Raw genomic sequence first — 12,247 nt, forward strand, 5'->3', positions numbered from 1 at the left:
AGTGAAAAGTGATAAATCTGTGATAAGTGCCAGCCAATCAGCTCCCAACTGTCATCTCACAGGCTGTTTGAAAAATTACAGTTGGGAGCTGATTGGCTGGCACTTATCACAGACTTATCACTTTTCACTCTGTCACTTATCACTGCTTAGTACATAGGTCCCTTAGTCATGTATTTCTGATAAGTTTTGAATGCATACAAAAATAATTTGAAATGAGTATTACACAATTTATGGTATCAGAATGGTACTTTGTAAATAAAAAATATACATCACTATGCAAATATATTCATAGTGTATTAAGTTATTAATATACCTGAGCAAACAAAATGGCTCTGGAAGTATCCCGATCCACAGGATGTCACACACTGTCCTTCTTTCAACAGCAGATATCCTGTACAAACTGTACATTCAAATCCATTGTTACAACTGGAACATGTCTCTTTACAAGCTGTTAACACAAAATCAGACACGATACGACAGTAATTATCATTAGGAAACTGTAAGAACAGCTATTATGTCTATTATAGGCAGCAAATATATAGGTCTGTATAAGACTCACTGAAGCAAAAAAAAGAACGGAACACTCGTGATATTTTTTATTTAATTTTTTCCGTCCTTTGCTTTATTTTGGCAAAAAATTTTAACAAAACCATTAGGACTGTTCCCTATTAATTTTGGTGTATTACTACTATACTCTGAATAGAACAAAAAATTAAAACGCTATGTCAAAGTTTCCAGTGACAAAACCAAGCACCCCCTGAGGAACCAGGACACTCTCCTAGAGATAAATATATTTCTAAGAATGTTTCATTGGTATTTGTACATGAAGCTAATAAGCTTTATTTTTAATTATGCGTATGCCAGGCTCTCTAGTCCAGATAAGACTCCACTCATAGACAGCAGTCTTTTATGGGGTTTTACAGCTACTGTATAACATACAAACAGCAGGCTTTTATAGGGTAATTAAACAAATACCGCCATCATTGTTATGTAATTTTATTCATTTTTTAGTAACAATTATGTTTGTATCTGCATTTCTCAATTCATACTTACAAGGTATTTATGCTGTATATATTTATATAAAAGCAGTACTTCTATATAAATTTTAATTAGCAACTTAATGATAATTGCACATTGATTGCTTCTGGCATGTTGAGAAATGCAACATGGTTCGGTGAGCAGACACTATTTTAGTTTATTGTGCTCAATCATGGAAGCCATGCAAAGTGTCTATTTGACTCTAGGAAGTATTTATTTAGTGCTTAATTGTACTGCTAGTTTAGTCTGTGGATATATATTTTACCCCTGCTCTGACATCCTATTGATGACTGCTCACAGTTTTGCGGGGTAGCTGCTGGTATATAATGTAACTACAATACACAAGATAAATACATAGATCTCAGCAACCTACATGAAAGTGCATAAGTGTGTTTTTTGTAATGGATTATATGAAAGTAGCTGGGATACCCGGCGTTGTTCGGGTTGAAGACTGGACCCTGAAGTACACCTGCAGCCTTTATTTACATTGTCCTCGCCTATAACCCTATTCCATTGATCCTGAAAAGGACCCAACTGTTTGCTAACAAGCATGCAAACAGTGGCGTAGCTACCATTGGTGCAAGGGGTGCGGCTGCTATGGTGCCTGAGCTGCCTTTGTGGCTCGCCGGTCCCCCTGCACCCAGTCATGCACACAAGGTGGGCCAGTCCAGTCAGGGCTGTAGAGGGGGGCCCAGGTCTCAGAGATGTTTATTTGGTGCTGGCCCGCCAGCCGATTATAGCTGGCGCACTGGCAGGCAGTCATGGAGAGACAGCACTGACAGTCGCAAGGCAATCAGAGCTTACGGACCAGCAGCCAATCTGCAGTGGCGGATCCTGATTGACTGCTGGTCCGTGAGCTCCAATTGGCTCGGGATCAGCACCAGATTCAAATTGCACCAGTGCTGTCTGTCCATGTCTGCCGCTGCATGCTGGTACGCCAGCTGTATTTAGCTGGTGGCCCAGCCCAAATCCACACCTGCTGGCAGCTGATGGCACACAGGGGGCTGGTGAGAGGCTGCTGGAGGGACACGGGGAGGTGAATTTATGGGGGGGTATAATTTGTATGGGGCACTACTATTGTGTGGAATAAATGTGTTATATGGGGCACTACTACTATGTAGCATAATCTGTAAAGGGCATTAATGTGTGGTATAATGTGTAAGAGGCATTACTGTGTGGCATAATGTATAATGGGCACTACTATTGCATGGCATAATGTGTACAAGGGGTATTACTGTGTGGCATAGCCTGAATGGGCTTTATGCAACATAACATGAATGGGCTCTGGGGACAAATGTATGTGATTTTTTTTACTCCTGGGGGGGGGCTTTTAAGATCTTGCTATGTGGCCCACTTGCATGCAAACACAGAGGCACTGGATTTAATATGAACTTGCATGAATCATCAAGTTCCCTCAGACTGAGATTAAAAGGATTCTTTGTAGCTTTTTCACAGGTTTTTGGCAGGCTGCCAATATCCATTAGAGCCAGCTTTGGGACCTGTGTCATTTAAGTGTTCCCATTTTTAGTGATTGTGTGACAGTGTGTGACCCTGATGAAGTTCAAACATAGTCAAAAACCTAATCCTGATCAAGCTACACCACCATGCCAAATTTGGTGGGACTAGGGCCCTGATTCAGACCCGCTCTCAGCCGCTGGCTGCTCGCTGGGTCTGTGGACATTTTTTATGTTTTTTTTTGTTCCTCCGGCCGCTCGCAAAGCTGTAGGAGACCATACACTGCTTCTGTGAGCAGCCAGGAGACCATCGCAACCATCGGCCTTGCGACGAGCACCTGCGGTAGGGTCGAGGCTGCCGCAAGGCCTAGTGGACTCCCTGCCCTAGTACAGCAGGAAGTCCACTACTGACATCAGTAGTGATGTCAGTTTGCCCGCCCAACAAATGCCAGGCATTCCTGAGGGAACGCCTGCGTTTGTCCAGCCACCCCCCCTACCCGCCCCCAAAATGGGGCGAGCTGTCACTCACCATCGACAGCCACCCCGTCTTGTTGCGAGCCCCGTAGTGACTGGACTTCAGTCGCTTAGCGGGGCTCGCGCACGCTGGACGCGACACAAGCGCAAACATCGGGCCGCTTGCGAGTGGCTCTGAATGAGCTCCAAGGTCCAAAACTCTGGCCGTGCATAAAAGACAAATGGATGGGCAGACAGACAGACAGACATGCTTTCTCGCTTATTATGTAGATAGTAAAATTCATGTCACTCCATGTATTACCTAGACATGTTCTGCCATCAACAAAGAATCCAGGGTCACAGCTGTACACACAGTGTCCCATCTGCAGCAAATGAGCTTCATCACGGCAGATGTCACAATGGTGAATAGACTGAGAACAGGTTAAGCAGTCTGGGTTACACAGATCTAGAATGGAAAAACAGAAATCACATGGGTAGTCAGTTTCTTATTTTACATCCTGGAGAAATAATAGCCTATGCCATGCAAAAAGTCTGAATGCACTATGGAAAAAAAGTGCCCAAATAGTCTTTAAAAGAGTATGTTTCATCTTTTATCACTCACTAGTTAAATCACTGCTGAAAATGTAAAATTACTTCTGTATGAGTTGCCATATTAGATGCAGGAAAATGCAATCCCTGTAGACAGGAAGATGTGAATCCATTTAATTAAAAATCATCACGATTTAATATATATAAACAAGCACAGTATAATCCTTTTAGTACTGGCGGATCTAAAGTACCAATATTCAAAATTCATCTTAGGTGTGTCGTACAACTAGCTAAAATAATCTGGATGATTCTCCTATGCCCTCAGTAAACAGACTCTGCCCACTTGTACAACATAACTTATAATTAAAGTATTCTATAACACAATGCACAACAATCAATGAAGACAAAACAGCTACATACTTTATGATAATCGCCTCAAGTGAATGTGTTCGATATAAATTCTAACTCTCTACAGTTGATGCTGATGTCCTCACTCCATAAATGCAATTAGATAATTTATTCATACTAATTATCTAAAATCAGAAAATTGCTGACACTGATTACTGAAGTCCTGATAAATGACTTACTGTATGGGCTAGGGTGGCACTTAATGGGGATCGGTATGAAATCCCAATGCCGGAAGACCGGCACCAGTGAAAATCCCGATGGGTAAGTAAACTATCTATACCTAACCCTCTCCCCCTCCTAACCCTAACCCTCCCTTAGGGGTGCCTAACCCCCTCCGTAAGTGCCTAAACCTAACCCCCCATCCCCGCAGCCTAAACCTAACCCTCCAGGGGGGTGCCTATCCCTAACCTCCCCCCGGGGTGCCTAACCCTAACACCCCTACCCCTAGCCTAACCCTAACCCTCCTGGGGGGTGCCTAAACCTAAGTCCCCCCCAGGAGCCCCTAACCTAACCATCCCCCTCCCGTGGCTGTCTGCACCCGCCGCCAGGCTTACCTTTTTTCGGTATGCCAGGCGTCGGGCTCCCGGCGTAGGGATAATGATAGGAGTCGGGATTTCGACGCCTATCATTAGTCCCCTGTCGAGATTGCACAGTCGGGAAGCCGGAGGTCGACATTTCGACCGTCGGCTTCCTGACTGCATACCGCTTAATGTTGTAGTCCACGCCACTGGGTTTAAAAATATTAACACTGGGGCTAATGTAGAGTTAAAACCAAGGACCTTATACTGAGATGGACACTAATGCGATTGCAGATGTGATTTCGTATAGAACGCAGCTGTGAAAATATGCTAATGGTTGAAAAGATTATCTGAGCATAGGGACGCCCGCTGCATCTTCTTAGCTGCATACGATGTTGCTTACATTTGTAAATATCGGTAACATCGACGCACATTGAGCAGCCTTCTTGCCCTTGCGTTTGTATGGAACGCGGCTGCAAAAATATGCTAACAGTTTAAAAGATCACCTGAGCACAGGGACGCCCACTGCCGCCTTCTTAGCTGCGTATGACGTCGCTTACCTGCGTAAATATATCGGTAACATTGACGAACATTGAGTGGCCATCTTTGTCTTGCCACAGATTCGGCAGCTCTCCTGACACATAAATGGCTCTCGTACTGCATAGGAGATTGCAATGGCTAATTTATGCACACCCATGTAACGGTGTTTAAAAGATCAGACACGCCTTCATTTTTCTGACCAGCCCCATTACCACCCCAAACAATGACAACATGTCAGTCACTTTTCGATGGGATCCTCTGGGATTGCTGCACACAGGCAGTGTGGCTTATACGCATGCGCAATGGCAAAAAAATCGCTCAATCTGTGTGAAAATCGCATTAGCGTCCATCTCTGAATCAGGACCCAAGGCCGCATTGTATGTTTTTTTGCTCTGCACATGCTTTAGAGCCGAGAGCATGAAATTACTGTTGATACATAGCCAAACGCAACTCCGTCACATCTCCACTTGTGGCCTAAGGGGAACTGGGGGATATGCTAAGTTGTGCATCTCTTTTGAAATGGATTTCTTGCATCAAGGATAGTGTTGGTGCAAATGTGCTATGACAATGATGACAGCTATAAAACCAAGAGTATAATGCAGAATATCTCTATTTCAATTCAATGAACTGCATTGCTAAATACAGTACGCAACATATGATAAGCATGTTAACAGTGCATAACAAGCATTTTTACACTTTCCCCCAAAGCATATGTTTGAGCAAGCCCTAATTACTATGTTGAGAGTATATGAAGTTTCCTCTTGTAGCCATGAGTATAGGTAAGCAGGTGTGTTTGACATGTTACACATATTTAACATGATAGAATGGAATTACCTGTGTAATCATCAAACACACAACTTTATAGAAGTCCTTGCATCTAATTTAGTTGGGATGCTATTTAGTAAGCTACTGCTTTTGATTAAATATGTATTTGTATGCATTTGTAAAATACCTTATAACATTTTTCTTGCACAAGTGTGTTGGCTGTACTTTATAAATGAATCATAATAACTGGTATACTTACTCATTTATCTGATCCACAACATGTAGTTTTATCAATGTGTGCCCAAATCATTTCCCATGACAACACATTAAAAAGAATGGATATAGAATAACAAAGATTACCTGGTTTGCATTCTGGACAGCACTGTCCCTCAACATTCACTGCCAAGGTTCCTAAAGGACATGAGGGACAATTTCGAGAAAAACAGGTCACCTGACCATTCTGGCACTCACACTCAGTACACAGATCTTCTGTCCACTTCTCCCCATTCTTCCGTGGGTAGAAAGAAAAGAGATAAGAAGTACAATGTAAAACAACTACAATAGCCATACGCCTAGAAACATATATTGCAAACGCAATCATTAATGATGGCTTAGCATCAGCATTAATTATGGCTTAGCATGCCTAGAATTAACAAAATTGTTTTGAAATACATTAATAAATTATAAATAGTTTTGTCTATCCAGTTTTTTTTTTAGGAAATAAATCTGTTTTAATACTTTGTGCAGGTTTTCACTGAGTTCTGACATAGGGCCTGATTCAGAGCCGCTCGTAAGCGGCAGTACGCTCGTTCCGAGCGATGTTCGCACTTCTGCGCATGCGTATGGTTTATAATACGCATGCGCGAACCAGTCAGTGCGGCCAAAAATCATTTATTCGCTACATAGCGAATGCCTGCTACTTTGAGTGACAGGATGAGGCGTATGTGGGTGGTAACAGGGGAAGGTGCTTGAAAACGAGGAGTGGAATTAAGAACGCAGGCGTGCTTAAAGGTCAAAACGGGCGTTTTATGGGTGTGCATAATTAAAACAGCAGCGTCATTGACCACGTCACTGGGTTATGTTATAGCCAGAACTGCTTGCAAGATTGTGGTAGCAAAAACCAACCACAAGAATAGCGAGCAGTTCATACGCTGGTCGATGTACTCGATTAATCTAATAAATAGCGGAAATGACGTAGGATGCGAGCGGCCAGGGGGCGTATTTTTCAAAAAAACGACCGCAAGTTTTGTTCGCTCGTTCAGACCTAGAGGCGTGAACAGACCGCAAAGAGCGAACGGTTCATTTGAATAGCCACCCCTATTTTCTGGACGAGCGAGCGCTAATTGCGTCCGGCTCTGACTCAGGCCCATAGTCAAAAGCATTTTAGAATGATTGTCTGGAAGATTTGTGTTTACAGGAGTATGGGGTATTTCTAAATGCAAGCACTTATAGCTAGAATACACTATGGAAACAGAGTAAAGGTGCCTATCCATTAGATAAATGAAGGAAAAAAACTATTTGCAGTCAAAGCTGCAAATATCCCGGCGCTCAATACAAAACTTGTTTGGTTATAATCAGTGCCAGCTGCAAGTAATACAGGTTTGGTCAAAAACCTAGAGACAGAAGTCTCCACAAAAACAGAAGAAAGTGTAAAATTGTTTTACTGCTATGCACTGTTGGATTTTCGGATTAGAAAACTCTATATAAGGTTTGCTGTCTGTTTAATTGAACAGGAGGCTTGAATAAAATGAAATAAATCTGATACTTTAATACAATGGTCCACAGATAGACACTGATATATTTATAATCAAATATGCATATATAAAATCAAACAAGATATATCAATCATGTAATAGCAAAGATCAAATGACTCTCTAGCTTAGGTGCATTGCTAAGAGAGTGTAACTGTATCACTGAGGTTTCTACAGCATAGCGTTCTAATGTTCAGCTCCTACACCAATGTGGCTACAAATGTAGCAATTAGTCTCCAATGGTGAGGCAGCTCACTTGCACTGCTTGGATTGCAATCACTACTGGCGTCCCAGTGTGAAATGCATGCACGCTGGAGGGTAAATGGGTAAGTAATGACAGATGGAGTATCTCACCCCTGGAAGTCTGTGATCACACTGATGTCCGTCCCAGCTCAGACCGTCTGGACGCTGTGATTCCGCGGCTGGATGGAGCCAAATGCCGTGCAGCCGAGGATAGGTACTACTGATGGAGCGGTGGCTGTGTGTCAGCTGGCGGTGAGCTCGGCCAGAGACAGGTGCTGCTGGTGGAGCGGTGACTGTGTGTCAGCTGGCGGTGAGCTCAGAAAAACCTCAGAATTGGCGTGCGGCAAGTGATAATATGCTGTGGAACAATCTCAGGTGCCTGGGTGATGACGCCAATTCGGAGGTTTTTCTGAGCTCACCGTCAGCTGACACACAGTCACCGCTCCACCAGCAGCACCTGTCTCTGGCCGAGCTCACCGCCAGCTGATACAGGATCGGATTGGAACTGATGATGTAGAATCGATGATGTAGAATCGGACTGGGACTGATGTTTGGAGACAAATGGACTGATACGATGTTTGGAGACAGTCAGATTGGGACTGATGTTTACAGGTGTCAGCTAGAACCGATGGCAACAGGCATCATCTGGAACTGATGGTAACAGGTATCGGCTGGAACTGATGGTAACACTAGAAATAAGTCCTTAGTTAGACCAGACTGGAACACTGAGGTAGATGGAGACTTGCATTCACTAGACTGGAACTGGATTGGAAGGACTGGGACTCAGGGGCTGGCTGGGAACTTTTAGCCTGGGGGGCAAATGCATGCAGGCGGCCCTGGCAGAGGAGTAGCATGTAGCCAGGGTGACCGAAGAACGTGCGTGCTACGGCGCTCCCCCCTCAAATGTTTCAGGGAGGAGGCGGGTCCATATGGGATTAATCTAAGGTAAAAATAAAGATTAGGGGCAGCCCCCTGTCGTAGTGCTCATATGCAGTGCCCCCGTGTGCCACAGGAGAGAACACCCTTACAGGCCTCCAGTAGTGCCCCCAGCAGTGATCCCCCCTATGCAGTGCCCCTTGTGCCCTCAGTAGTATGCCCCTTATATAGTGCCCCCAGTAGTGGTCCCCCCTGTGCAGTGCCCCTTGTGCCCCCAGTAGTAAGCCCCTTATATAGTGCCCCCAATAGTGGTACCCCCTATGCAGTGCCCCTTATATAGTGCCCCCAGTAGCAGTCCATCCCCCATGCAGTGCCCCCAATAATGGTAACCCTTATGCAATGCCCCTTAAATAGTGACCCCAGTTGTAGTCTCCCCCCCTATGCAGTACCCCCAGTATTGCCCTTTATATAGAGCCCCCAGCAGTGGTCCCTCGATGCAGTGCCCCCAGTGGTAGTCCCCTCCCCCCAATGTAGTGCCCCTAGTAGTAGTCCCCTCCCCCCTATGCAGTGCCCCTAGTAGTAGTCCCCTCCCCTTGTAGTGCCCCTAGTAGTAGTCCCCCCCTTGTAGTGCCCCCAGTAGTAGTAGTACCCCCTTGTAGTGCTCCCAGTAGTAGCCCCCCTTGCAGTGCCCCCATTAGTAGTAGTCCCCCCCCTTGTAGTGCACCCAGTAGTAATCCACCCCCCTGGTAGTGCCCCCAGTAGTAATCCCCCCTTGTAGTGCCCCCAGTAGTAGTAGTACCCCCTTGTAGTGCTCCCAGTAGTAACCCCCCTTGTAGTGCCCCCATTAGTAGTAGTCCCCCCCCCTTGTAGTGCACCCAGTAGTAATCCGCCCCCCTGGTAGTGCCCCCAGTAGCAATCCCCCCCTGGTAGTGCCCCCAGTAGTCCCCCCCCCCAGTAGAGAGAGACTTAATACAAAAATAAAAAAAAATCACTTACCTGAAACTCCCGCTCCTGGTCCCGCCGCTAACAGTTCCTCCGGCCGCTTTGCATGGGAGAGACGTCATTACTCATGACATCTCTCCCATTACCCACTGCGGGAGCCGGAAGATGGCTCCCGCAGTGGGAGCAGCAGCAGCCGACGAGAGTCTGACAGACTCTCAGCGGCTGCTGATTACAGCAAAAACACAGCTGCCGGCTCCGGCGGCTGTGTGTTTGTGCTGTGTAGCGCTGACCGAACTCCGTCCGGTTAGCGCTACACATGCGGTGCAGTCTGTGTCACAGTGACAGACTGCCCGCGGCCCGTATGACGCTGCGGCCCGCGGGGCACATGGCACCCTGCCCCCCGGCCCAGCCCGCCCTGCTGGGACTGTACAGATACAGAGTACCTGGGAGCTCAGCACAAAGCTGTAACTTCAGCAGATGCAACGTTGTACTTGCAATGTGGGCCAGCTGATGCTGCGATCAGCTGGTCTGGTGGCAGTGCTCTGAGTGGTGAAGGAGAGTCAGGTGAGTAGAGCGTTCTTGCTTCCGGCATCGGTATTTCATCCGGCGCCTAATCAGCCGCCGGCATCACGTACCAATTCCGAATAATCAACCTGAAAGGAATAGCACAGTCTCACGCTAACACTGAAGGTGTTGCAGCCTGCATGCTGAGCAGACTTCCCAGGAAAATTAGAATATCCTGATCCACAGGACAAATAGCAGAGGTAAGACATGAGACAGCTAATAACTAGGGATGTGCAGGCTCGGATAGGTTCGAGTTTGCACGCCGAGTTCGGATTTCTCCCTCCAAAAAAACGGAACTCAGAAAGAGGCTAAACGTCATCTTGCATGGACAAACATCATCATTCCTGGACAAAAGTCCAGGAATGATGATGTTTGTCCATGCAAGATGACGTTTAGCCTCTTTCTGAGTTACGGGAAAAACCCGAACTCGGCGTGCAAACTCAAACCTATCCGAGCCTGGACATCCCTACTAATAACAAATGAGAGAAATAGTCAGGATCGTGACAGGGATATTTTCATAAAAAAATTAAAATATCCGCCACTAAACGAAGGCTTCTCCAAGGGATCTCCATCATCGTGTCTTTTCTAAATGGGCATCCTATTGGGGGTGGGCAAATGCAAATACCAGTTTATTAATACAGCCCTGGCATTACGGCACTGTGTATATGGATATCCACTTAAAATTTTACTAAGTGAACTTAAATGGAAACAGCAGCATATTTCCCCACATGCTTTCACAACATGAAATGACCTATGCTCTATTTTGCGGTTAAATGTTTTTGAGTGATATCTGCACTTACCAGCAAATGTTTAACTCCGCTTAAATCTGACTGCGAGTCCTGCAGACAAAAAGAAATACCTCTATGAAGAGAGTTTGCTCTGTAAGCACAGTTATCAGATATATCACAAACATTCCAATAAAGCACATTCCAGCGCTATCTAATGGTCCCTAGACTTTCCAAACAGTCATGTAAGCTGGTTGGCAAGATTTAAAAGCCTACTCTCCTAACATATACATGAGTCTAACTATAACAAACATATATTAGGGAGGATCTGAACAGAAAAGTGAGCAAACAATCTCAAAGTGCAAATATATGAATGTGATCGGTATAAATTGTAAGACAGCTATATGAGTAATTAGAAAGAGAAATTATGTGGAAAAAAGTAATCTGCCTACACAGAATCTCATAATTTATCTAAATTAACAATCAGATTGATGATGTCTATTTGATGTTGAAAAAACAGTAACATTTAAAATACTGCAGTTAATCTAGTAAAAAATTATGTTTCTTGTTTTACTCGTAGAGACATAAAAATAATGGTGCAGCCTTCTACAAGGTACTTCTAATGGTATTGGATACACTGCATTATATCGCTATGAGCTTCAATGATTTAAAAAAAAATTTTTTTACTCAATAAATGGTGAACTGATTAAAAGAAGTTATTTTTGTTATTGTTAATCTAATTTATGATTTTTTTGGGGGTTCAGTATAGTGATCTTTTTGTTGTTGTTAAAAGCCTCTGATTTATTGCAAAACCTTGACCATACCCTACAGTATTTACATTCTGCCCAACTGCAAGAGGTTTTTATTCGCACTCTACATACTGTAGGGCTTATATATTTAAAGGTCAATGTCGCCATATGGTACTGAGAGAGTCGGGTTGCTACCCAAAATGCCTCATTCCTAACGCCCTATTCATTCATAATTTTTGGCAATGCCCTAAAATACAAAGATCCTGAAATAAGGGGACCACTCACAAGAACCTCCTATCTGTACTCACTATCATAATGTACTATAGCGATAAAAGCTATCCTCTCAAAATGGATAGATCGCTCTCCACCTCGTCTTGAACATGTCATGGTAGGCCTTTTGCTCATTATATACCTGGAGATACAATATACTTTAACTGACATTGAATTGGGTGTTGTACGTTTCTATAAGAAAAGAGGGCCTTATATTGAGACACTTGACCCCTATTCTTAGGAACAATTACTGAAACTTTTTGAATCCACTAATTGGTACCTTTACCACTAACTGTAGTCGGTTATTCCCTGGAGGGGTGGGGTCTTGCACGCTGTACTCTATTTGGCAAATGATCATAAATGCTATGTATCACATCCTCCTTGTGAAGCTGCTATTAACGG

At 44.4% G+C, this 12,247-nt stretch overlaps 1 protein-coding gene across 2 annotated transcripts in view; it reads right to left on the bottom strand.

Annotated features, from left to right (window-relative positions):
- Positions 1–12,247, bottom strand: part of FRAS1 (Fraser extracellular matrix complex subunit 1) — a 539,698-nt gene that overhangs the window by 253,035 nt on the left and 274,416 nt on the right. For both annotated transcript variants that reach the window (XM_088481448.1, XM_088481449.1), the window contains exons 11-14: positions 10,902–10,940; positions 6,086–6,233; positions 3,268–3,411; positions 314–448 (exon numbers count right to left, since the gene is read on the bottom strand). In XM_088481448.1, the coding sequence (XP_088337574.1) occupies positions 314–448; positions 3,268–3,411; positions 6,086–6,233; positions 10,902–10,940 (466 nt within the window). The remainder of the gene's footprint in view (positions 1–313; positions 449–3,267; positions 3,412–6,085; positions 6,234–10,901; positions 10,941–12,247) is intronic.

Source organism: Taudactylus pleione, unplaced genomic scaffold (assembly GCF_031769625.1).
Source record: "Taudactylus pleione unplaced genomic scaffold, aTauple2 ptg000273l, whole genome shotgun sequence".
In the NCBI taxonomy this organism is placed as follows: Eukaryota; Metazoa; Chordata; class Amphibia; order Anura; family Myobatrachidae; genus Taudactylus; species Taudactylus pleione.